The following is a 26293-nucleotide window of genomic DNA, read 5'->3' as shown; positions in this document are numbered from 1 at the left end:
AGAAGAGGACTGGCCACCCCTCATAGCCTGGTTCCTCTCTAGGTTTCTTCCTAGGTTTTTGGCCTTTCTCAGGAGTTTTTCCTAGGGAGTTTTTCCCAGCCACCGTGCTTCTTTCACATGCATTGCTTGCTGTTTGGGGTTTTAGGCTGGGTTTCTGTACAGCACTTTGAGATTTCAGCTGATGTACGAAGGGCTATATAAATAAATTTGATTTGATTTTGATTTGATTTGAATTACTCATTCGATTTTCAGCTTGTCGAGTTGAAAAAAGATCAAACTCTGTCTGAAGTGTCAAAATGTTGTTTTAGTAAATCTGCGGATGAAGAAAGTGAATATGCCATATCCAAATCCAACATTCAATTTGTAAGTTCCCCTAGACATTGAATATTGCACTTCCTTAATCTTGCGCTGTAGAAAAAATAATTTGGCCTCTTAGAGCCCCAGGACCGGCCTTTGATTCACTTACTGTGGTAGGAGACATTCCAGGGGTTTGATTGAGAAACAGCTCAATTTGAGATTATATAAAAGCAACAAAGGTTTCTTCTGATCGCAGTAGTGAGTTTAGACACCAAGGGTTTCTTCTGATAGCAGTAGTGAGTTATGACACCAAGGGTTTCTTCTGATAGCAGTAGTGAGTTATGACACCAAGGGTTTCTTCTGATCGCAGTAGTGAGTTAAACCACCAAGGGTTTCTTCTGATAGCAGTAGTGAGTTAAACCACCAAGGGTTTCTTCTGATCGCAGTAGTGAGTTTAGACACCAAGGGTTTCTTCTGATAGCAGTAGTGAGTTATGACACCAAGGGTTTCTTCTGATAGCAGTAGTGAGTTTAGACACCAAGGGTTTCTTCTGATAGCAGTAGTGAGTTAAACCACCAAGGGTTTCTTCTGATAGCAGTAGTGAGTTAAACCACCAAGGGTTTCTTCTGATAGCAGTAGTGAGTTAAACCACCAAGGGTTTATTCTGATAGCAGTAGTGAGTTAAACCACCAAGGGTTTCTTCTGATAGCAGTAGTGAGTTAAACCACCAAGGGTTTCTTCTGATAGCAGTAGTGAGTTAAACCACCAAGGGTTTCTTCTGATCGCAGTAGTGAGTTAAACCACCAAGGGTTTCTTCTGATAGCAGTAGTGAGTTTAGACACCAAGGGTTTCTTCTGATAGCAGTAGTGAGTTAACCCTTGTGTGGTGTTTGGGTCTGTGGGCCCCATTTTCAATGTTTACTAAAAGAAAAATGACACAACTAATTATTTTTTCAACCTGAGACTCATTGGCCTTGGCTCATTTTCTGTGAAGAACATGTACAAATAACACATTTCCATTGAGTCCACACTGTGTACCCCCCTACACATTTATATTACATATGTGGTGTCCGGGTCCACTGGACCCAAGGGTAATAAAAGTGTGTGTGTATCTGAAAACAAGTAAAACTTTTATAAAAAGGTTTGTTGTGTGCCTTCACTCTGTCTTCCTCCTCCCTGGACCTGCTGTTTCAACATAGCACCAAGAACCTTTCTGTCTCCCTGCCTGTCTGCCTGTCTCCCAGCCCGTCAGCAGCCAGCCCCAGGACCAGCCCTTCAGCAGCCAGCCCCAGGACGAGCCCATCAGGAGCCAGCCCCAGGACCAGTCCATCAGCAACCAACCCCAGGACCAGCCCATCAGCAGCCAGCCCCAGGACCAGCCCGTCAGCAGCCAGCCCCAGGACCAGCCCGTTAGGCAGCCAGCCCCAGGACCAGCCCGTCAGCAGCCAGCCCCAGGACCAGCCCGTCAGCAGCCAGCCCCAGGACCAGCCCGTTAGGCAGCCAGCCCCAGGACCAGCCCATCAGCAGCCAGCCCCAGGACCAGCCCATCAGCAACCAGCCCCAGGACCAGCCCATCAGCAACCAGCCCCAGGACCAGCCCATCAGCAGCCAGCCCCAGGACCAGCCCATCAGCAACCAGCCCCAGGACCAGCCCATCAGCCGCCAGCCCCATGACCAGCCCATCAGCAGCCAGCCCCAGGACCAGCCCATCAGCAGCCAGCCCCAGGACCAGCACATCAGCAACCAGCCCCAGGACCAGCCCATCAGCAACCAGCTCATCAGACGCCTGCAGGAGGAGAAATATTGATGTAAAAAAATTGAAATGTAATGGTCTTCTTGCCCAAGGAATGAGCCACCCCTCATGGCTGCCAACGTGATAAGGATGCAACCAGGGCTGACGTGGATGGCGGTTACTCATGAGCAGGACATAAAGTCTTCTTTTCAACTGTTCATCCCAGACACCATCCAGAAAATCATTGTGGAGGGCACGAATTTGGAGGGAAGTCATGTTTTTTGGAGAGAGATGGAAGGAGATGGACCAAACTCATTTACATGCATACTTTGGGGTTCTTATCCTTGCTGGTGTTTTCAGATCCAATGGGGAATCCACAGAATCCCTGTGTGATGCAGAAACTGGCAGAAAACTTTTCAGTAGAACAACGTCTCTGGAAAACTTCCACATTAGTTCCAGGATTATCCGCTTCGATAACCGAGACACCAGACCAGCTCAGCGGCAGAGAGACAAGCTAGCTGCAATCAGGTCAGTCTGTGACAAGTGGGTGGACCGCCTTTGTTTTACAACCCTGGTCCCAACATTACTGTTGATGAGGCAGCTTATGCCATTTAGGGTCCACTGCCCCTTCAGGCAGTACATACCGTCTAAACCCACAAAATATGGAATCAAAATCTGGGCTGCCTGTGATGCTGCTTCATCATACGTGTTGAACTTGCATGTGTATACGGGGGAGTCAGATGGAAGAGCACCTTAGAAGAACCAAGGGAGGTGGTTAGTCCTGGACGTGACACAAAATCACATTCAATAACCTTTTTACTTCGCACAAGCTGGGACAGGGGCTTCTCAAGAGGAAGGTGATAATGCAAGCACCACACACCATCACACTTCCTCCTCCAAGCTTCACGGTGGGAAAAACACTTGCGGAGATCATCCGTTCACCTACTCCGCATCTCACAAAGACACAGCGGTTGGAACCAAAAAATCTCATATTTGGACTCATCAGACAAAAGGACAGATTTCCACCGGGCTAATGTCCATTGCTCGTGTTTTTTGGCCCAAGCAAGTCTCTTCTTATTATTGGTTTCCTTTAGTAGTGGTTTCTTTGCAGCAATTCGACCATGAAGGCCTGATTCACACAGTCTCCTCTGAACAGTTGATGTTGAGATGTTTCTGTTACTTGAACTCTGAATCAATTTTTTGGGCTGCAATCTGAGGCTGGTAACTCTAATGAACTTATCCTCTGCAGCAGAGGTAACTCTGGGTCTTCCTTTCATGTTGCGTTCCTCTTGAGAGACAGCTTCATCATAGCGCTTGATGTTTTTTGTGACTGCACTTGAAGAAACTTTCAAAGTTCTTTACATTTTCCTGATTGACTGACCTTCATGTCTTAAAGTAATGATGGACTGTCATTTCTCTTTCCTTATTTGAGCTGTTCTTGCCGTAATATAGGACTTGGTCTTTTATCAAACAGGGTTATCTTCCACAAATTAACTTTCAACAAGTCACACCAGTTAATTGAAATGCATTCCAGGTGACTACCTCATGAAGCTGGTTGAGAGAATGCCAAGCGTTTGCAAAGCTGTCATCAAGGCAAAGAGCGGCTACTTTGAAGATTCGCAAATATAAAATATACTTTGGTTTTTGTAAAAAGAAATGTGGTTACATGATTCCATATGTGTTATTTCATAGGTTTGATTTCTTCACTATTATTCTACATTGTAGAAAAATAGTAAAAAATAAAGAAAAACCCTGGAATGAGTAGGTGTGTCCAAACTTTTAACTGGTACAGTATAAATAACGTAAGGTAAAAATGTCTAAAAACCTGTTTTCGGTTTATCATTATCGTGTGTAGATTGATGAAGATCCTTTATTTATTTAATCAATTTCAGATTAAGGCTGTAAGGGGTCTGAATACTTTCCGAAGGCACTGTATATAATACAAATCGAGGACGTTGGAAATGCTTTTCCCGGTTGATTTTATTCTATACTGTGTGCTCTTTTCCCGGTTGGCTGATGGAGAATTGATGATAAAAAGATTATGGGGGGGGGCTGTTTTGTTAGACTTCAATGCGCGGCTTTTGACATTATTGATCATATTATGCTGCTGGAAAAACATATGTGTTATGGCTTTATACCCCCTGCTATAATTGTGGATAAAGAGTTACCTGTCTAACAGAACACAGAGGGTGTTCCTTAACAGTAATTGTACATGTGAGAGATTTTAACATGTTGAAAGCACCGAAAGCACAACTATCTAGCACACAGCACGGACACCCCACAAGACATGTCACCGGACGTCTCTTAATTAACATGTCACGTCCTGACCATAGAGTGCTCTTATTTTCTATGGTAGAGTAGGTCATGGCGTGACCGGGGGGGGGGGGTTTATCTAGTTTATTTAGTTCTATGTTTTGGTTCTAGTTTCTGTTTTCTATGTTGGGATTTTTGTATGATCCCCAATTAGAGGCAGCTGGTCATCGTTGTCTCTAATTGGGGATCATATTTAAGTAGTTGTTTTTTTCCCCTACCTGTGTTTGTGGGAGATTATTTTGAGTTAGTGCCGGTTGCACCTCTTTCGTCACGGTTTGTGTTTTGTTTGTAGTTTATTGTTTGTTTTGCTAAGTTTCACATTAAAATGAAAAAATGTGGAACAATACCCACGCTGCGGTCCGTTTCATTTACGTCACTTAGCAGACGCTCTTATCCAGAGCGACTTACAGTAGTGAATGCATACATTTCTTTCTCCGTACTGGTCCCCCGTGGGAATCGAACCCACAACCCTGGCGTTGCAAACACCATGCTCTACCAACTGAGCCACACGGGACCACACATTTACATTTTAGTCATTTAGCAGACGCTCTTATCCAGAGCGACTTACAGTAGTGAATACATACATTTCATGCATTTTATTTATTTTTATTATAATTTTTTTGGTTCTGTTAGTCTGTTAGTTTGTACTGTTTCTACACACAGTCGTGACATAACAGTCCCCAAGTCCAGAAGAGACTATGGGGGGAAGACACACAGTACTACAGGTTCCCTTCCATGTTCCTCGGTTCAATACAATATGTTTATTTAGCTGATACCTGTGGATGTATATTTAGTGTCCTGGGCTTTCAGCCACCCAATAAGACAGACTGACGGATGAGTGTTTCCAGGCAACCTGAAAGCAGGAAGAAGAGAGTAATATGATCACTCAGGAACATTGTGTTATCTCCCTCTGTTTGCATATCGTTCCCTTCATCTCTCCTTCCCTCCATCCCTCCTTCCCTCCATCCCTCCTTCCCTCCATCCCTCCTTCCCTTCATCTCTCCTTCCCTCCATCTCTCCTTCCCTTCATCCCTCCTTCCCTCCATCCCTCCTTCCCTCCATCTCTCCTTCCCTTCATCCCTCCTTCCCTTCATCTCTCCTTCCCTCCATCTCTCCTTCCCTTCATCTCTCCTTCCCTCCATCCCTCCTTCCCTTCATCTCTCCTTCCCTCCATCTCTCCTTCCCTTCATCTCTCCTTCCCTCCATCCCTCCTTCCCTTCATCCCTCCTTCCCTCCATCCCTCCTTCCCTTCATCTCTCCTTCCCTCCATCCCTCCTTCCCTTCATCTCTCCTTCCCTTCATCCCTCCTTCCCTCCATCTCCCCTTCCCTCCATCCCGCCTTCCCTTCATCCCTCCTTCCCTTCATCTCTCCTTCCCTCCATCTCTCCTTCCCTCCATCTCTCCTTCCCTTCATCCCTCCTTCCCTCCATCTCTCCTTCCCTTCATCCCTCCTTCCCTCCATCCCTCCTTCTCTCCATCCCTCCTTCCCTTCATCTCTCCTTCCCTCCATCTCTCCTTCCCTCCATCTCTCCTTCCCTCCATCTCTCCTTCCCTCCATCTCTCCTTCCCTCCACCCCTCCATCCTAAACCTGTGGGATCATCTATAAAATAGACTTGTTTTTTTTGTACAAAATTTCAGTAAGGACTCAGGATCCACATCAATAACATGAAGGCTAAATCACATATTCAGCATTATATTCAGGTTGTCTTGGCAGGAGAGGTGACATTATATTCAGATTGTCTTGGCAGGAGAGATGACGTTATAATCAGGTTGTCTTGGCAGGAGAGGTGACGTTATAATCAGATTGTCTTGGCAGGAGAGGTAACATTATAATCAGCATTATATTCAGGTTGTCTTGGCAGGAGAGGTGACATTATAATCAGGTTGTCTTGGCAGGAGAGGTGACATTATAATCAGGTTGTCTTGGCAGGAGAGGTGACATTATAATCAGCATTATATTCAGGTTGTCTTGGCAGGAGAGGTGACATTATAATCAACATTATATTCAGGTTGTCTAGGCAGGAGAGGTGACATTATAATCAGGTTGTCTAGGCAGGAGAGGTGACATTATAATCAGGTTGTCTAGGCAGGAGAGGTGACATTATAATCAGGTTGTCTAGACAGGAGAGGTGACATTATAATCAGCATTATATTCAGGTTGTCTTGGCAGGAGAGGTGACATTATAATCAGCATTATAATCAGGTTGTCTTGGCAGGAGAGGTGACGTTATAATCAGCATTATATTCAGGTTGTCTTGGCAGGAGAGGTGACATTATAATCAGGTTGTCTAGGCAGGAGAGGTGATATTATAATCAGGTTGTCTTGGCAGGAGAGGTGACATTATAATCAGCATTATAATCAGGTTGTCTTGGCAGGAGAGGTGACGTTATAATCAGCATTATATTCAGGTTGTCTTGGCAGGAGAGGTGACATTATAATCAGCATTATATTCAGGTTGTCTTGGCAGGAGAGGTGACATTATAATCAGCTTTATATTCAGGTTGTCTAGGCAGGAGAGGTGACATTATAATCAGGTTGTCTAGGCAGGAGAGGTGACATTATAATCAGGTTGTCTAGGCAGGAAAGGTGTCATTATAATCAGGTTGTCTAGACAGGAGAGGTAACATTATAATCAGCATTATATTCAGGTTGTCTTGGCAGGAGAGGTGACATTATAATCAGGTTGTCTTGGAAGGAGAGTTGACATTATAATCAGCATTATAATCAGGTTGTCTTGGCAGGAGAGGTGACGTTATAATCAGCATTATAATCAGGTTGTCTTGGCAGGAGAGTGGACATTATAATCAGGTTGTCTAGGCAGGAGAGGTTACATTATATTCAGGTTGTCTTGGCAGGAGAGGTGACATTATAATCAGCATTATATTCAGGTTGTCTTGGCAGGAGAGGTGACATTATAATCAGCATTATAATCAGGTTGTCTTGGCAGGAGAGGTGACATTATAATCAGGTTGTCTTGGCAGGAGAGGTGACATTATAATCAGCATTATATTCAGGTTGTCTTGGCAGGAGAGGTGACATTATAATCAGGTTGTCTAGGCAGGAGAGGTGACATTATATTCAGGTTGTCTTGGCAGGAGAGTTGACATTATAATCAGCATTATAATCAGGTTGTCTTGGCAGGAGAGGTGACATTATAATCAGGTTGTCTTGGCAGGAGAGTTGACATTATAATCAGCATTATATTCAGGTTGTCTTGGCAGGAGAGGTGACATTATAATCAGCATTATATTCAGGTTGTCTTGGCAGGAGAGGTGACATTATAATCAGCATTATATTCAGGTTGTCTAGGCAGGAAAGGTGACATTATAATCAGCATTATATTCAGGTTGTCTAGGCAGGAGAGTTGACATTATAATCAGCATTATAATCAGGTTGTCTAGGCAGGAGAGGTGACATTATATTCAGGTTGTCTAGGCAGGAGAGGTGACATTATAATCAGCATTATATTCAGGTTGTCTTGGCAGGAGAGGTGACATTATAATCAGGTTGTCTTGGCAGGAGAGGTGACGTTATAATCAGCATTATATTCAGGTTGTCTTGGCAGGAGAGGTGACGTTATAATCAGCATTATATTCAAATTGTCTTGGCAGGAAAGGTGACATTATAATCAGGTTGTCTAGACAGGAGAGGTGACATTATAATCAGGTTGTCTTGGCAGGAGAGGTGACATTATAATCAGCATTATATTCAGGTTGTCTTGGCAGGAGAGGTGACATTATAATCAGGTTGTCTTGGCAGGAGAGGTGACATTATAATCAGCATTATATTCAGGTTGTCTTGGCAGGAAAGGTGACATTATAATCAGGTTGTCTTGGCAGGAGAGGTGACATTATAATCAGGTTGTCTTGGCAGGAGAGGTGACATTATAATCAGGTTGTCTTGGCAGGAGAGGTGACATTATAATCAGGTTGTCTTGGCAGGAGAGGTGACATTATAATCAGGTTGTCTAGACAGGAGAGGTGACATTATATTCAGGTTGTCTTGGCAGGAGAGGTGACATTATAATCAGGTTGTCTTGGCAGGAGAGGTGACATTATAATCAGCATTATAATCAGGTTGTCTTGGCAGGAAAGGTGACATTATAATCAGGTTGTCTAGGCAGGAGAGGTGACATTATAATCAGGTTGTCTTGGCAGGAGAGGTGACATTATAATCAGCATTATAATCAGGTTGTCTTGGCAGGAGAGGTGACATTATAATCAGGTTGTCTTGGCAGGAGAGGTGCCATTATAATCAGCATTATAATCAGGTTGTCTTGGCAGGAGAGGTGCCATTATAATCAGCATTATAATCAGGTTGTCTTGGCAGGAGAGGTGACATTATAATCAGGTTGTCTTGGCAGGAGAGGTGACATTATAATCAGGTTGTCTTGGCAGGAGAGGTGACATTATAATCAGGTTGTCTTGGCAGGAAAGGTGACATTATAATCAGGTTGTCTTGGCAGGAGAGGTGACATTATAATCAGGTTGTCTTGGCAGGAGAGGTGACATTATAATCAGGTTGTCTTGGCAGGAGAGGTGACATTATAATCAGGTTGTCTTGGCAGGAGAGGTGACATTATAATCAGGTTGTCTTGGCAGGAGAGGTGACATTATAATCAGGTTGTATAGGCAGGAGAGGTGACATTATAATCAGGTTGTCTAGACAGGAAAGGTGACATTATAATCAGGTTGTCTAGGCAGGAGAGGTGACATTATAATCAGGTTGTCTTGGCAGGAGAGGTGACATTATAATCAGGTTGTCTTGGCAGGAAAGGTGACATTATAATCAGGTTGTCTTGGCAGGAGAGATGACATTATAATCAGGTTGTCTAGACAGGAGAGGTGACATTATATTCAGGTTGTCTAGACAGGAAAGGTGACATTATAATCAGGTTGTCTTGGCAGGAGAGGTGACATTATAATCAGGTTGTCTAGACAGGAGAGGTGACATTATAATCAGGTTGTCTAGACAGGAGAGGTGACATTATAATCAGCATTATAATCAGGTTGTCTAGACAGGAGAGGTGACATTATAATCAGGTTGTCTAGACAGGAGAGGTGACATTATAATCAGCATTATAATCAGGTTGTCTAGACAGGAGAGGTGACATTATAATCAGGTTGTCTAGACAGGAGAGGTGACATTATAATCAGGTTGTCTAGACAGGAGAGGTGACATTATAATCAGGTTGTCTAGACAGGAGAGGTGACATTATAATCATGTTGTCTAGACAGGAGAGGTGACGTTATAATCAGCATTATAATCAGGTTGTCTAGACAGGAGAGGTGACATTATAATCAGGTTGTCTAGACAGGAGAGGTGACATTATAATCAGGTTGTCTAGACAGGAGAGGTGACATTATAATCAGGTTGTCTTGGCAGTAGAGGTGACATTATAATCAGGTTGTCTTGGCAGGAGAGCTGACATTATAATCAGGTTGTCTAGACAGGAGAGGTGACATTATAATCAGGTTGTCTTGGCAGGAGAGGTGACATTATAATCAGGTTGTCTTGGCAGGAGAGGTGACATTATAATCAGGTTGTCTAGGCAGGAGAGGTGACATTATAATCAGGTTGTCTAGACAGGAGAGGTGACATTATAATCAGGTTGTCTTGGCAGGAGAGGTGACATTATAATCAGGTTGTCTTGGCAGGAGAGGTGACATTATAATCAGGGTTGTCTAGGCAGGAGAGGGTGACATTATAATCAGGTTGTCTAGACAGGAGAGGTGACATTATAATCAGGTTGTCTTGGCAGGAGAGGTGACATTATAATCAGGTTGTCTTGGCAGGAGAGGTGACATTATAATCAGGTTGTCTAGGCAGGAGAGGTGACATTATAATCAGGTTGTCTAGACAGGAGAGGTGACATTATAATCAGGTTGTCTAGACAGGAGAGGTGACATTATAATCAGGTTGTCTAGACAGGAGAGGTGACATTATAATCAGGTTGTCTAGGCAGGAGAGATGACATTATAATCAGGTTGTCTAGACAGGAGAGGTAAAATTATAATCAGCATTATATTCAGGTTGTCTAGGCAGGAGAGGTGACATTATAATCAGGTTGTCTAGGCAGGAGAGGTGACATTATAATCAGCATTATAATCAGGTTGTCTTGGCAGGAGAGGTGACATTATAATCAGGTTGTCTAGACAGGAGAGGTGACATTATAATCAGCATTATAATCAGGTTGTCTAGGCAGGAGAGGTGACATTATAATCAGGTTGTCTTGGCAGGAGAGGTGACGTTATAATCAGGTTGTCTAGACAGGAAAGGTGACATTATAATCAGCATTATAATCAGGTTGTCTAGGCAGGAGAGATGACATTATAATCAGGTTGTCTAGACAGGAGAGGTAACATTATAATCAGCATTATATTCAGGTTGTCTAGGCAGGAGAGGTGACATTATAATCAGGTTGTCTAGACAGGAGAGGTGACATTATAATCAGGTTGTCTAGACAGGAGAGGTGACATTATAATCAGCATTATAATCAGGTTGTCTAGGCAGGAGAGGTGCCATTATAATCAGGTTGTCTTGGCAGGAGAGGTGACATTATAATCAGCATTATAATCAGGTTGTCTAGGCAGGAGAGGTGCCATTATAATCAGGTTGTCTTGGCAGGAGAGGTGACATTATAATCAGCATTATATTCAGGTTGTCTAGGCAGGAGAGGTGCCATTATAATCAGGTTGTCTTGGCAGGAGAGGTGACATTATAATCAGCATTATATTCAGGTTGTCTAGGCAGGAGAGGTGCCATTATAATCAGGTTGTCTAGGCAGGAGAGGTGACATTATAATCAGGTGGTCTTGGCAGGAGAGGTGACATTATAATCAGGTTGTCTTGGCAGGAGAGGTGACATTATAATCAGCATTATATTCAGGTTGTCTAGACAGGAGAGGTGACGTTATAATCAGGTTGTCTAGACAGGAGAGGTGACGTTATAATCAGGTTGTCTAGGCAGGAGAGGTGACATTATAATCAGGTTGTCTAGGCAGGAGAGGTGCCATTATAATCAGGTTGTCTAGGCAGGAGAGGTGCCATTATAATCAGGTTGTCTAGACAGGAAAGGTGACATTATAATCAGGTTGTCTTGGCAGGAGAGGTGACATTATAATCAGCATTATAATCAGGTTGTCTTGGCAGGAGAGATGACATTATAATCAGCATTATAATCAGGTTGTCTAGACAGGAGAGGTTACATTATATTCAGGTTGTCTAGGCAGGAGAGGTGCCATTATAATCAGGTGGTCTAGACAGGAGAGGTGACATTATAATCAGGTTGTCTAGGCAGGAGAGGTGACATTATAATCAGGTTGTCTAGACAGGAGAGGTGCCATTATAATCAGGTTGTCTAGACAGGAGAGGTGACATTATAATCAGCATTATAATCAGGTTGTCTAGACAGGAGAGGTGACATTATAATCAGGTTGTCTAGACAGGAGAGGTGCCATTATAATCAGGTTGTCTAGACAGGAGAGGTGACATTATAATCAGCATTATAATCAGGTTGTCTAGACAGGAGAGGTGCCATTATAATCAGGTTGTCTAGACAGGAGAGGTGACATTATAATCAGCATTATAATCAGGTTGTCTAGACAGGAGAGGTGACATTATAATCAGGTTGTCTTGGCAGGAGAGGTGACATTATAATCAGGTTGTCTAGACAGGAGAGGTGACATTATAATCAGGTTGTCTTGGCAGGAGAGGTGCCATTATAATCAGGTTGTCTAGACAGGAGAGGTGACATTATAATCAGCATTATAATCAGGTTGTCTAGACAGGAGAGGTGACATTATAATCAGGTTGTCTTGGCAGGAGAGGTGACATTATAATCAGGTTGTCTAGACAGGAGAGGTGACATTATAATCAGGTTGTCTTGGCAGGAGAGGTGACATTATAATCAGGTTGTCTAGACAGGAGAGGTGACATTATAATCAGGTTGTCTTGGCAGGAGAGGTGACATTATAATCAGGTTGTCTAGACAGGAGAGGTGACATTATAATCAGGTTGTCTAGACAGGAGAGGTGACATTATAATCAGCATTATAATCAGGTTGTCTAGACAGGAGAGGTGACATAATCAGCATTATAATCAGGTGGTCTAGACAGGAGAGGTGACATTATAATCAGCATTATAATCAGGTTGTCTAGACAGGAGAGGTGACATTATAATCAGCATTATAATCAGGTGGTCTAGACAGGAGAGGTGACATTATAATCAGGTTGTCTAGGCAGGAGAGGTGACATTATAATCAGGTTGTCTAGACAGGAGAGGTGCCATTATAATCAGGTTGTCTAGACAGGAGAGGTGACATTATAATCAGCATTATAATCAGGTTGTCTAGACAGGAGAGGTGACATTATAATCAGGTTGTCTAGACAGGAGAGGTGCCATTATAATCAGGTTGTCTAGACAGGAGAGGTGACATTATAATCAGCATTATAATCAGGTTGTCTAGACAGGAGAGGTGCCATTATAATCAGGTTGTCTAGACAGGAGAGGTGACATTATAATCAGCATTATAATCAGGTTGTCTAGACAGGAGAGGTGACATTATAATCAGGTTGTCTTGGCAGGAGAGGTGACATTATAATCAGGTTGTCTAGACAGGAGAGGTGACATTATAATCAGGTTGTCTTGGCAGGAGAGGTGCCATTATAATCAGGTTGTCTAGACAGGAGAGGTGACATTATAATCAGCATTATAATCAGGTTGTCTAGACAGGAGAGGTGACATTATAATCAGCATTATAATCAGGTGGTCTAGACAGGAGAGGTGACATTATAATCAGCATTATAATCAGGTTGTCTAGACAGGAGAGGTGACATTATAATCAGCATTATAATCAGGTGGTCTAGACAGGAGAGGTGACATTATAATCAGGTGGTCTAGGCAGGAGAGGTGCCATTATAATCAGGTTGTCTTGGCAGGAGAGGTGCCATTATAATCAGGTGGTCTAGGCAGGAGAGGTGACATTATAATCAGCATTATAATCAGGTTGTCTAGGCAGGAGAGGTGACATTATAATCAGCATTATAATCAGGTTGTCTAGGCAGGAGAGGTGACATTATAATCAGCATTATAATCAGGCTGTCTAGGCAGGAGAGGTGCCATTATAATCAGGTTGTCTAGGCAGGAGAGGTGCCATTATATTCAGGTTGTCTTGGCAGGACAGGTGCCATTATAATCAGGTTGTCTAGGCAGGAAAGGTGACATTATAATCAGGTTGTCTAGGCAGGAAAGGTGACATTATAATCAGGTTGTCTAGACAGGAAAGGTGACATTATAATCAGGTTGTCTAGACAGGAGAGGTGACATTATAATCAGCATTATAATCACGTTGTCTAGGCAGGAAAGGTGACGTTGATAAACTGTCCATTATGTCTTTGCTACCATTCATCTCAGGTCAAGATGTATCATGGGTAATATTTTGTATTGTGGGTCATTTGATTATGTATCCCCTGGCAGCTGGGACCATATAATGGTGTCATCATGTTGATGACAACAAGACATAGGTGTGTGTGTGTGTGTGTGTGTGTGTGTGTGTGTGTGTGTGTGTGTGTGTGTGTGTGTGTGTGTGTGTGTGTGTGTGTGTGTGTGTGTTTTATGCATTTCGTACAGATGTGATATTCCTAAATAATACATTTGCGGCATGGGTGAACACGATTATCTAGTGACACTACAAACAGAAGATTATACACACACACACACACACACACACACCTATGTCTTGTTGTCATCAACATGACGACATCATCATATGGTCCCATTGTAAATATTCTGTAGGCAGAATGAATAGAACAGAAGATTACTGCGTTGCATTGTAAACATTCTGTAAACATTCTGTAAACATTCTTTGGTAAATATTATATTAAAATGCATTCCTTGGCAACTACAGACCTACTGTCACTTCCCAAATAACATCCTATTTCCTATATAGTGTACTACTTTTGACCAGAGCCGTAAAGGAGACTGGTCAATAGTGCATTTGAAAGGGAATAGGGTACCATTTAGGACTTAAAGAGATTCATATTGGCCTCTTCCTCTCATGCTGTATAAACAGTGTCATCTGTCTTTCCTGTGCTAATGGCCCTGCCTGGAGAGATATTGGTCATTATTGCCCGGTAACATTGACCGGCTCCGGGAGACCGTCAGTTACGTGTGGAGGGGTTTTTGACTAATCATTGATAGATCTGCTGCTGTTAACCGGTGGCCCCGGGGGAAGAGGGAGGGGAAGAGGTGCTGGAGTTGTCGCATCCAGTTGCGTTTATAGACTAGCTAGTAACCGGCTGTTTGCGCTTCAGAGAACACAACAAGTAGGGACAGTATGCCTACTAAAGTAGCCTAGCTACTGGTTTTATGGATTATATAGGATATCGATTTGTATAATTAAGTCTATAATGGTTTATATTACGGTAAATGACCTCACTCAATTTAACGCAGTCGGCGCGATGCAACTCCCTCGTTTCATGACGTTTGTTCTTGTCATTTCTTGTGAGTTGTACCGGGCGGTCGCGGGTCCAGGCGCTGGGTTAAAGACGTGGGAGAGATTTAGTAAATTGGACTATCCCGGTGACAAAGCTTTCCTCTACGACACCTTTCCTGACAACTTTATGTGGGCGGTTGGAACGGCAGCTTACCAGGTGGAGGGTGCGTTTGAGAAAGACGGGAAGGGCCTGTCCATTTGGGACACTTTTACGCGTGGAGGGAACCGGATCGCTACCGGGGACGTTGGCAGCGACAGCTACCATAACATCCAAAGTGACGTCCGCGCGTTGAAACAGCTCGGGGTCAGTCATTACCGCTTCTCACTCTCGTGGTCGCGGATATTTCCAAACGGCAGCCGCGGTAGTTACAACGAGATCGGTACCAACTACTACCGGACGTTAATTCGGAAGTTGAAGGAGATCAACGTGCAGCCGGTGATCACGTTATATCACTGGGATTTACCTGACAACCTGCAGAGAACATTCGGCGGGTGGAGCGACCCAGCGCTCGTGGAGCTTTTCCGTGATTATGCAGATTTCTGTTTCCAAACATTCGGTGATGATGTGAAGTATTGGATCACGATAGACAACCCGTTCCTGGTGGCGTGGAACGGGTACGGGACTGGGAAGGTGGCTCCGGGAATCAAGAATGACCCGGACCTGCCGTTTAGAGTGGGACACAACCTCCTCAAGGTGAGAGAGAGAGCACTAAATCACAGATTCCGTTCAAAAATAGCACACTATTCCCTATATAGTGCAATGCTTTTGATCAGGTTCAAAATAGTGCACTATGAAGGGAATGTGGATGTAATTTAGGACGTAAACAGACTGCACCTGATCAGCTCTGCGTCAGATTATATTTACTGGAATGCCACTGTATGACATTATAGCTGTCGTCATTAGAGGACCACAATGTAAAAATACTGTCATTTCTTTAAAAATATTTTGTGTTTAATATTCTCCATGATTTAAAATGCATTGTCTTGCTTGAATTGAGGTTCAAAATTGTCCAGTACATCAAATTAAATCACGGAAAAGTAGAATAATCTCATTTGAAATAAATAGTTTTGAATGTAAAAACAAATATGTATTTCCATCCCTCTGTCTCTCCCCTCCTCCTCTCCCCTCCTCCTCCTCTCCCCTCCTCCCCCCTCTCTCCTCCTCTCCCCCTCTCTCCTCCCCTCTCTCCTCCTCTCCCCTCCTCCCCCCCTCTCTCCTCCTCTCCCCTCCTCCTCCCCTCTCTCCTTCTCTCCCCTCCTCCTCCCCTCTCTCCTCCTCCCCCCTCCTCCCCCCTCTCTCCTCCTCTCCCCTCCTCCCCCCTCTCCCCTCCTCCCCCCTCTCCCCTCCTCCCCCCTCTCCCCCCCCCCCCCCTCTCCTCCTCCCCCCCTCCTCCTCCCCCCCCCTCTCCTCCCCCCCTCTCCTCCTCTCCCCTCCTCCCCCCTCTCCCCTCCTCCCCCCTCTCCCCTCCGCCCCCTCTCCTCCTCCCCCCTCCTCCTCCCCCCCCCTCTCCTCCCCCCCTCTCCTCCTCTCTCCTCCTCCCCCTCCTCCTCCCCCCCTCTCCTCCTCTCCCCTCTTCCTCCCCCCTCTCCCCTCTCCCCTCCTCCCCCTCTCTCCTCCTCCCCCCCTCCTCCCCCCTCCTCCCCTCCTCCCCCCTCTCCCCTCCTCCCCCTCTCTCCTCCTCTCCCCTCCTCCCCCCTCCTCCCCCCTCTCCCCTCCTCCCCCCTCTCTCCTCCTCTCCCCTCCTCCCCCCCAGGCTCATGCTGCAGCGTGGCACCTCTACGACCGCCACTACCGGCCCCAGCAGCAAGGGAAAGTTTCAATGGCGCTGGCCTCCCATTGGATCAAGCCCAGCAGGACGCGGCGTGAGAGCCTGCAGGCGTGCCAGTGGTCCCTGGACTTCGTGTTGGGCTGGTTCGCCAGACCCCTCTTCACTGATGGAGATTACCCCCCCAGCATGAAGCACAACCTGTCCCACCGCCTGCCCTCCTTCACACAGGCACGTTAGCCCGGGGTTAGCCTAGACCTGAATACTAGTATAGACACTAGCCCCACTCTACCACCGCCTGCCCTCCTTCACACAGGCACGTAGCATAGAATAGGCCCTTACTCTCTGTCCCAAATGGCGCGCTATTCCCTCTAAAAGTGTACTTGTTTTGATCAGGACCCTGTTCCCTTTAAAAAGTTATATTGTTATTCTATTTTGCAACAGATTGAACGTTATTCTCCTCTCCTCTCATTCCCTCTCCTCTCATCTCCTCCCATCTCCTCTCATCTCCTCTCATCTCCTCTCATCTCCTCTCATCTCCTCCCATCTCCTCCCATCTCCTCTCATCCCCTCTCCTCCCCTCCCATCTCCTCTCATCCCCTCTCCTCCCCTCCCATCTCCTCCCATTTCCTCCCATCTCCTCTCATCTCCTCTCATTCCCTCTCCTTCCATCTCCTCTCATCTCCTCTCATCTCCTCTCATCTCCTCTCATCCCCTCTCCTCCCCTCCCATCTCCTCTCATCTCCTCCCATCTCCTCTCATCTTCTCCCATCTCCTCTCCTTTCCTCTATCCAGGCAGAGAGGGATGAAGTGAGGGGGACCGCAGACTTCTTTGCTCTGTCCCATGGTCCTTCTCTGAGTTACCAGCTGATCGACGCCAGTCTCAAATTTGGCCAGATTGAAGTTCTGGATCTGAGGATGCTGCTATACTGGATTAGAGCAGAGTACGACAACCCACCCATCTACATAGTAGAGAGTGGCTGGTAGGTTACTGTCGTGCATCGCGTTGTGTCGTGTTATGGAAATATACCACAACTCAGGCTGTGATATGAATGAGAAGCAGCTACGTTATATTATGATATGAACTGTAGTCTATGTTATGTCGTGTTATAATATGTCATGAACTGTACTAATAACTGTTACTACTACATAACGACACAGGGTTGTCCTGGGAGATATCAAGACAGAGGACGTAGATCTCGCCAGCTTGTAATCCTCTGAAACGGAAATGAGTTGCCTCTGGTTCGTTCAGCCATTCATACGGGGGAAATTAATGGGGAAAGAATGGGGTTTTGGAATTAAAGCAAATAAGGTCTGAGGTTAATACTGGTTTAGGATATTTTATAGTTTTTTTTTTCTATGAGGTAATATCAGTCAGTTGACATGACCTTTAAGAATTATGAGGCCATTGTGTGCTTTAAGTGCTTGTTTTGGAAAGTATTCAGACCCCTTGACTTTTTCCACATTTTGTTACGTTTCATCCATTCTAAAAAAAAAAATCCTCATCAAACTACTGTACAGTCGTGGCCAAAAGTTTTGAGAATGACACAAATATTAATTTTCACAAAGTCTGCTGCTTCAGTTTGTATGATGGCAATTTGCATATACTCCAGAATGTTATGAAGAGTGATCAGATGAATTGCAATTCATTTCAAAGTCCCTCTTTACCATGCAAATGAACTGAATCCCCCCAAAAAAACATTTCCACTGCATTTCAGCCCTGCCACAAAAGGACCAGCTGACATCATGTCAGTGATTCTCTTGTTAACACAGGTGTGAGTGTTGACGAGGACAAGGCTGGAGATCCCTCTGTCATGCTGATTGAGTTCAAATAACAGACTGGAAGCTTCAAAAGGAGGGTGGTGCTTGGAATCATTGTTCTTCCTCTGTCAACCATGGTTACCTGCAAGGAAATACGTGCCGTCGTCATTGCTTTGCACAAAAAGGGCTTCACAGGCAAGGATATTGCTGCCAGTAAGATTGCACCTAAATCAACCATTTATCGGATCATCATGAACTTCAAGGAGAGCGGTTCAATTGTTGTGAAGAAGGCTTCAGGGCACCTAAGAAAGTCCAGCAAGCGCCAAGACCGTCTCCTAAAGTTGATTCAGCTGCGGGATCGGGGCACCACCAGTACAGAGCTTGCTCAGGAATGGCAGCAGGCAGGTGTGAGTGCATCTGCATGCACAGTGAGGTGTAGACTTTTGGAGGATGGCCTGGTGTCAAGGTGCCAGGAAAAACATCAGGGACAGACTGATATTCTGCAAAAGGTACAGGGATTGGACTGCTGAGGACTGGGGTAAAGTCATTTTCTCTGATGAATCCCCTTTCCGATTGTTTGGCGCATCTGGAAAAAAAGCTTGTCCGGAGAAGACAAGGTGAGCGCTGCCATCAGTCCTGTGTCATGCCAGCAGTAAAGCATCCTGAGACCATTTATGTGTGGGGTTGCTTCTCAGCCAAGGGACTGGGCTCACTCACAATTTTGCCTAAGTACACAGCTATGGATAAAGAATGGTACCAACACATCCTCCGAGAGCAACTTCTCCCAACCATCCAGGAACAGTTTGGTGACGAACAATGCCTTTTCCAACATGATGGAGCACCTTGCCACAAGGCAAAAGTGATAACTAAGTGGCTCGGGGAACAAAACATTGATATTTTGAGTCCATGGCCAGGAAACTCCCCAGACCTTAATCCCATTGAGAACTTGTGGTCAATCCTCAAGAGGCGGGTGGACAAACAAAAACTCACTTATTCTGACAAACTCCAAGCATTGATTATGCAAGAATGGGCTGCCATCAGTCAGGATGTGGCCCAGAAGTTAATTGACAGCATGCCAGGGCGGATTGCAGAGGTCTTGAAAAAGAAGGGTCAACACTGCAAATATTGACTCTTAGCGTCAACTTCATGTAATTGTCAAAAGAAGCTTTTGACACTTATGAAATGCTTGTAATTATACTTCAGTATTCCATAGTAACATCTGACAAAAATATCTAAAGACACTGAAGCAGCAAACTTTGTGGAAATTAATATTTGTGTCGTTCTCAAAACCTTTGGCCACGACTGTACAATTCAACATAATGACAGAGTGAAAACAGGTTTTTAGAATTTTGTTATTAAAATTAAAACTGAAATATCTTATTTATGTATAGTATTCAGACCGTTTGCTATGAGACTCAAAATTGAGCTCAGGAATCACGGCACAAGGCGAGACCCAGATGCAGACACAGGAGGCAGATGTTTGGAGTCTCACAATGTTTATTAATCCAAAGGGGTAGGCAAGAGAATGGTCGAAAAGTTCAAAACCAGTTCAGAGTCCAATAGGTACTAAAGGGCAGGCAGGATGATCAGGCAGGTGGGAAAGTAGTCCATAGTCAGGCAGTGGTCAAAACAGGGAAGACTAGCAAAATAAAATAGAAAAGGAGTACGCTGGTTGACTTGACTAAACATACAAGACGAACTGGCACAGAGAGACAGGAAACACAGGGATAAATACACTGGTACAGAGAGACAGGAAACACAGGGAAAAATACACTGGTACAGAGAGACAGGAAATACAGGGATAAATACACTGGTACAGAGAGACAGGAAACACAGGGATAAATACACTGGGGAAAATAAGCGACACCTGGAGGGGGTGGAGACAATAACGAGGAAACAGATCAGGGTGTGACACATCCTGTTTCCATTGATCCTCCTTTTTTAAAAATCATTTTTACCTTTATTAACTTGGCAAGTCAGTTAGGAACACATTTTTATTTACAATGACAGCCTAGGAACAGTGGGTTAACTGCCTTGTTCAGGGGCAGAACGACAGATTTTTATCTTAACAGCTCGGGGATTTGATCTTGCAACCTTTCAGTTACAATTACTAGTCCAACGCTCTAACCACTAGGCTACCTGCCGCCTAGTGGCTAGGAGGCAGGTATCCTTGACATCCTTGAGATGTTTTACAAGTTGATTTGAGTCCACCTGTGGTAAATGCAATTAATTGGACATGATTTGGAAAGGAACACACCTGTCTATATAAGGTCTCACAGTTGACAGTGCATATCAGAGCAAAAACCAAGCCATGAGGTTGAAGGAATTGTCCGTTGAGCTCCGAGACAGGATTGTCTTGAGGCACAGATCTGGGGAAGTGTACCAAAACATTTCTGCATCCTTGAAGGTCCCCAAGAACACAATGGCCTCCATCAGTCTTAAATAGAAGAAGTTTGGAACCACCAAGACTTCCTAGAGCTGGCCGCCCGGCCAAACTGACCAATCGGGGGAGAAGGGCCTTGGTCAGGGAGGTGACCAAGAACCTGATGGTCACTCTGACACAGTTTCAGAGTTCCTCTGTGGAGATGGGAGAACCTTCCAGAAGGACAACCATCTCTGCAGAATTCCACCAAATCAGGCCTTTATGGTAGAGTGGCCAGACCGGAAGCCACTCCTCAGTAAAAGGCACATGACAGCCCGCTTGGAGTTTGCCAAAAGGCACCTAAACAATCTCAGACCATGAGAAACAAGATTCTCTGGTTTGATGAAACTAAGATGAAACTATTTGGCCTGAATGCCAAGCATCAAGTCTGGAGGAAACCTGTTACCATCCCTACGGTGAAGCATGGTGGTGGCAGCATCATGCTGTGGGGATGTTTTTCAGCGGCAGGGACTGGGAGACTAGTCAGGATCAAGGGAAAGATGAACGGAGCAAAGTACAGAGAGATTCTTAATGAAAACCTGCTCCAGAGCGCTCAGGACCTCAGATTAGGGCGAAGGTTCACCTTCCAACAGGACAATGACCCTAAGCAGAGAGCCAAGACAATGCAGGAGTAGCTTCGGGACAAGTCTCTGAATGTCCTTGAGTGGCCCAGTCAGAGCCTGGACTTGAACCCGACTGAACATCTCTGGAGAGACCTGAAAATAGCTGTGCAGCGACGCTCCCCATCCAACCTGACAGAGTTTGAGAGGATCTGCAGAGAAGAATGGGAGAAACTCCCAAAATGCAGGTGTTGCCAAGCTTGTAGCGTCATACCCAAGAAAACTGGAGGCTGTAATCACTGACAAAGGTGCTTCAACAAAGTACTGAGTAAAGGGTCTGAATACTTATGTAAATGTGATATTTCATTTTTTATATATATATTTATCTGTATCTGCGAACATTTCTAAAAACCTGTTTTTGCTTGTCATTATGGGCTGATGAGGGAAAGAAAGTTTTTCATACATTTTAGAATAAGGCTGTAAACGTAACAAAATAAGGAAAAAGTCAAGGGGTCCGAATACTTTCTGAATGCAGTGACGTTAGCTGATGGATATTATAAGATAACCTTAGCCTGTGTTTACCACAAACCTTATTTTCAGCGTTTATCCAAAACCCCTACAAAAACCCCATTCATTTCGCCATAGACTTTGGCCAACAAGCCATGGCAGAGTTAATGCCTACTGAAAGATTATTAGTCTCTATTATGTTATGCAATGCTGTTACTATGCTGTTACTATGCTGTTATTATGCTGTTATTATGCTGTTACTATGCTGTTACTATGCTGTTATTATGCTGTTACTATGCAGTTACTATGCAGTTATTATTACAGTGCATTCAGAAAGTATTCAGACCTATTGACTGCCTTCATGACTCGTGACTGCCAGTGTGGTGGTAATACAGTCAACGCAACAGCCCTAGTCTATGTTATGAACTGTATTCTGTTATGAACTGTATTCTGTTATGAACTGTAGTCTATGTTATGAACTGTAGTCTGTTATGAACTGTAGTCTGTTATGAACTGTAGTCTATGTTATGAACTGTATTCTGTTATGAACTGTAGTCTATGTTATGAACTGTAGTCTGTTATAAACTGTATTCTGTTATGAACTGTAGTCTATGTTATGAACTGTAGTCTGTTATGAACTGTAGTCTGTTATAAACTGTATTCTGTTATGAACTGTAGTCTATGTTATGAACTGTATTCTGTTATAAACTGTAGTCTGTTATGAACTGTAGTCTATGTTATGAACTGTAGTCTGTTATGAACTGTAGTCATTATGAACTGTAGTCTATGTTATGATCTGTAGTCTGTTATGAACTGTAGTCTGTTATGAACTGTAGTCTGTTATGAACTGTAGTCTATGTTATGAACTGTAGTCTGTTATGAACTGTAGTCTATAATGAACTGTAGTCTATGTTATGAACTGTAGTCTGTTATGAACTGTAGTCTATGTTATGAACTGTAGTCTGTTATGAACTGTAGTCTATGTTATGATCTGTAGTCTGTTATGAACTGTAGTCTATGTTATGAACTGTAGTCTGTTATGAATTGTAGTCTGTTACGAACTGTAGTCTATGTTATGAACTGTAGTCTGTTATGAACTGTAGTCTGTTACGAACTGTAGTCTGTTACGAACTGTAGTCTATGTTATGAACTGTAGTCTATGTTATGAACTGTAGTCTGTTATGAACTGTAGTCTATGTTATGAACTGTAGACTTTTATGAACTGTAGTCTGTTATGAACTGTAGTCTGTTATGAACTGAAGTCTGTTATGAACTGAAGTCTCTGTTATGAACTGTAGTCTGTTATGAACTGTAGTCTGTTATGAACTGTAGTCTGTTATGAACTGTAGTCTGTTACGAACTGTAGTCTATGTTATGAACTGTAGTCTATGTTATGAACTGTAGTCTGTTATGATCTGTAGTCTGTTATGAACTGTAGTCTATGTTATGAACTGTAGTCTGTTATGAACTGTAGTCTCTGTTATGAACTGTAGTCTATGTTATGAACTGTAGTCTGTTATGAACTGTAGTCTGTTATGAACTGTAGTCTATGTTATGAACTGTAGTCTATTATGAACTGTAGTCTGTTATGAACTGTAGTCTGTTATGAACTGTAGTCTATGTTATGAACTGTAGTCTGTTATGAACTGTAGTCTGTTATGAACTGTAGTCTATGTTATGAACTGTAGTCTGTTATGAACTGTAGTCATTATGAACTGTAGTCTATGTTATGAACTGTAGTCTATGTTATGAACTGTAGTCTGTTATGAACTGTAGTCATTATGAACTGTAGTCTGTTATGAACTGTAGTCTATGTTATGAACTGTAGTCATTATGAACTGTAGTCTGTTATGAACTGTAGTAAAAGCTGTAATTCCTACATGTCGTCAGGTTTGTCCAGGGAGACATCAAGACAGAGGACTCCAAGAACATGTACTACCTCAAGAGGTTCATCATGGAGACACTGAAATGTGAGTAGCCATGGTTATTAACACACACACTGTACCTTTTAGATGATAAACACTGTGGTCAGTGTTTATAGTGCACTACTTTAGACCAGGGTCCTCTCGTTCTCCTTCTCTGTCCCACTACTTTAGACCAGGGTCCTCTCCTTCTCCTTCTCTGTCCTCTACTTTAGACCAGGGTCCTCTCGTTCTCCTTCTCTGTCCCACTACTTTAGACCAGGGTCCTCTCGTTCTCCTTCTCTGTCCCACTACTTTAGACCAGGGTCCTCTCGTTCTCCTTCTCTGTCCCACTACTTTAGACCAGGGTCCTCTCCTTCTCCTTCTCTGTCCCACTACTTTAGACCAGGGTCCTCTCCTTCTCCTTCTCTGTCCCACTACTTTAGACCAGGGTCCTCTCCTTCTCCTTCTCTGTCCCACTACTTTAGACCAGGATCCACTCGTTCAGCTTCTCTGCCTCTCTATATCCACCCATTCCTTTCCTCCTCCCCCACCCCCTCTCTCTGAACCCAAACGTTTAACCCCAAAATAACCCCCTTTCTAGATTGTCTAGATCAGTGGGTCTCATATATCTCCTCGGTGACCCCCAGACGTTTCACAATTTAGCCCTGAACTAGCTCACCTAGTTAAGGGCTTGATTGAATACCTGACGAAGTTGAATCAGTCGTTTTAGCTCTGGGGCCGTACCCACAATGCATCTCAGTGTTGAATCTTGGTCATAAGTGTTGAGAATAGAGACGTTTACTACTCCTACTCTGATGGTAAAAAAAAAAGAAGCTATTCAAGAAACTTCTTTAGTCATAAAAGTACTACCTAACGGGGCATGTAGGGGCGGCAGGTAGTCTAGTGGTTAGAGTGTAGGGGAGGCAGGTAGCCTAGTGGTTAGAGTGTAGGGGCGGCAGGTAGTCTAGTGGTTAGAGTGTAGGGGCGGCAGGTAGCCTAGTGGTTAGAGTGTAGGGGCGGCAGGTAGTCTAGTGGTTAGAGTGTGGGGGGGTAGGTAGTCTAGTGGTTAGAGTGTAGGGGGGGCAGGTAGCCTAGTGGTTAGAGTGTAGGGGGGGCAGGTAGCCTAGTGGTTAGAGTGTGGGGGGGTAGGTAGTCTAGTGGTTAGAGTGTAGGGGGGGCAGGTAGCCTAGTGGTTAGAGTGTAGGGGGGGCAGGTAGTCTAGTGGTTAGAGTGTAGGAGGGGTAGGTAGTCTAGTGGTTAGAGTGTAGTGGGGGGCAGGTAGTCTAGTGGTTAGAGTGTAGGGGTGGTAGGTAGTCTAGTGGTTAGAGTGTAGGGGGGTAGGTAGCCTAGTGGTTAGAGTGTAGGGGTGGTAGGTAGCCTAGTGGTTAGAGTGTAGGGGTGGCAGGTAGTCTAGTGGTTAGAGTGTAGGGGGGCAGGTAGCCTAGTGGTTAGAGTGTAGGGGGGCAGGTAGTCTAGTGGTTAGAGTGTAGGGGAGGCAGGTAGTCTAGTTGTTAGAGTGTAGGGGAGGCAGGTAGCCTAGTGGTTAGAGTGTAGGGGCGGCAGGTAGTCTAGTGGTTATAGTGTAGGGGGGGCAGGTAGCCTAGTGGTTAGAGTGTAGGGGGGTAGGTAGTCTAGTGGTTAGAGTGTAGGGGGGTAGGTAGTCTAGTGGTTAGAGTGTAGGGGGGGTAGGTAGTCTAGTGGTTAGAGTGTAGGGGGGGCAGGTAGCCTAGTGGTTAGAGTGTAGGGGGGGCAGGTAGTCTAGTGGTTAGAGTGTAGGGGGGCAGGTAGTCTAGTTGTTAGAGTGTAGGGGAGGCAGGTAGCCTAGTGGTTAGAGTGTAGGGGCGGCAGGTAGTCTAGTGGTTATAGTGTAGGGGGGGCAGGTAGCCTAGTGGTTAGAGTGTAGGGGCGGCAGGTAGCCTAGTGGTTAGAGTGTAGGGGGGGCAGGTAGTCTAGTGGTTAGAGTGTAGGGGGGGGCAGGTAGCCTAGTGGTTAGAGTGTAGGGGGCGGCAGGTAGTCTAGTGGTTAGAGTGTAGGGGGGGCAGGTAGTCTAGTGGTTAGAGTGTAGGGGGGGGCAGGTAGTCTAGTGGTTAGAGTGTAGGGGGGGGGCAGGTAGCCTAGTGGTTAGAGTGTAGGGGCGGCAGGTAGCCTAGTGGTTAGAGTGTAGAGGAGGCAGGTAGACTAGTGGTTAGAGTGTAGGGGCGGCAGGTAGCCTAGTGGTTAGAGTGTAGGGGCGGCAGGTAGCCTAGTGGTTAGAGTGTAGGGGGGGCAGGTAGCCTAGTGGTTAGAGTGTAGGGGGGGTAGGTAGCCTAGTGGTTAGAGTGTAGTGGGGGTAGGTAGCCTAGTGGTTAGAGTGTAGGGGGGGTAGGTAGCCTAGTGGTTAGAGTGTAGGGGGGTAGGTAGCCTAGTGGTTAGAGTGTAGAGGCGGCAGGTAGCCTAGTGGTTAGAGTGTAGAGGCGGCAGGTAGCCTAGTGGTTAGAGTGTAGAGGCGGCAGGTAGCCTAGTGGTTAGAGTGTAGGGGAGGCAGGTAGTCTAGTGG

The 26293-nt window shown here is 44.8% G+C and overlaps 1 protein-coding gene across 1 annotated transcript in view; it reads left to right on the top strand.

Moving 5' to 3' along the window:
• Positions 1-14579: 14579 nt before the first annotated feature.
• The window catches only part of kl (klotho), a 35565-nt gene continuing 23851 nt past the window's right edge, over positions 14580-26293 (top strand). The window contains exons 1-4 of the mRNA XM_029699442.1: positions 14580-15531; positions 16592-16834; positions 17399-17586; positions 23744-23823. Coding sequence (XP_029555302.1) covers positions 14752-15531; positions 16592-16834; positions 17399-17586; positions 23744-23823 — 1291 coding nt within the window. The 5' untranslated portion in view covers positions 14580-14751. The remainder of the gene's footprint in view (positions 15532-16591; positions 16835-17398; positions 17587-23743; positions 23824-26293) is intronic.

The sequence above is a fragment of the Salmo trutta genome, chromosome 19 (genome assembly GCF_901001165.1).
Source record: "Salmo trutta chromosome 19, fSalTru1.1, whole genome shotgun sequence".
Taxonomy (NCBI): Eukaryota; Metazoa; Chordata; class Actinopteri; order Salmoniformes; family Salmonidae; genus Salmo; species Salmo trutta.
The sequence above is the reverse complement of the archived record's forward strand: the minus strand, read 5'-3'. Positions and strand labels throughout refer to the sequence as shown.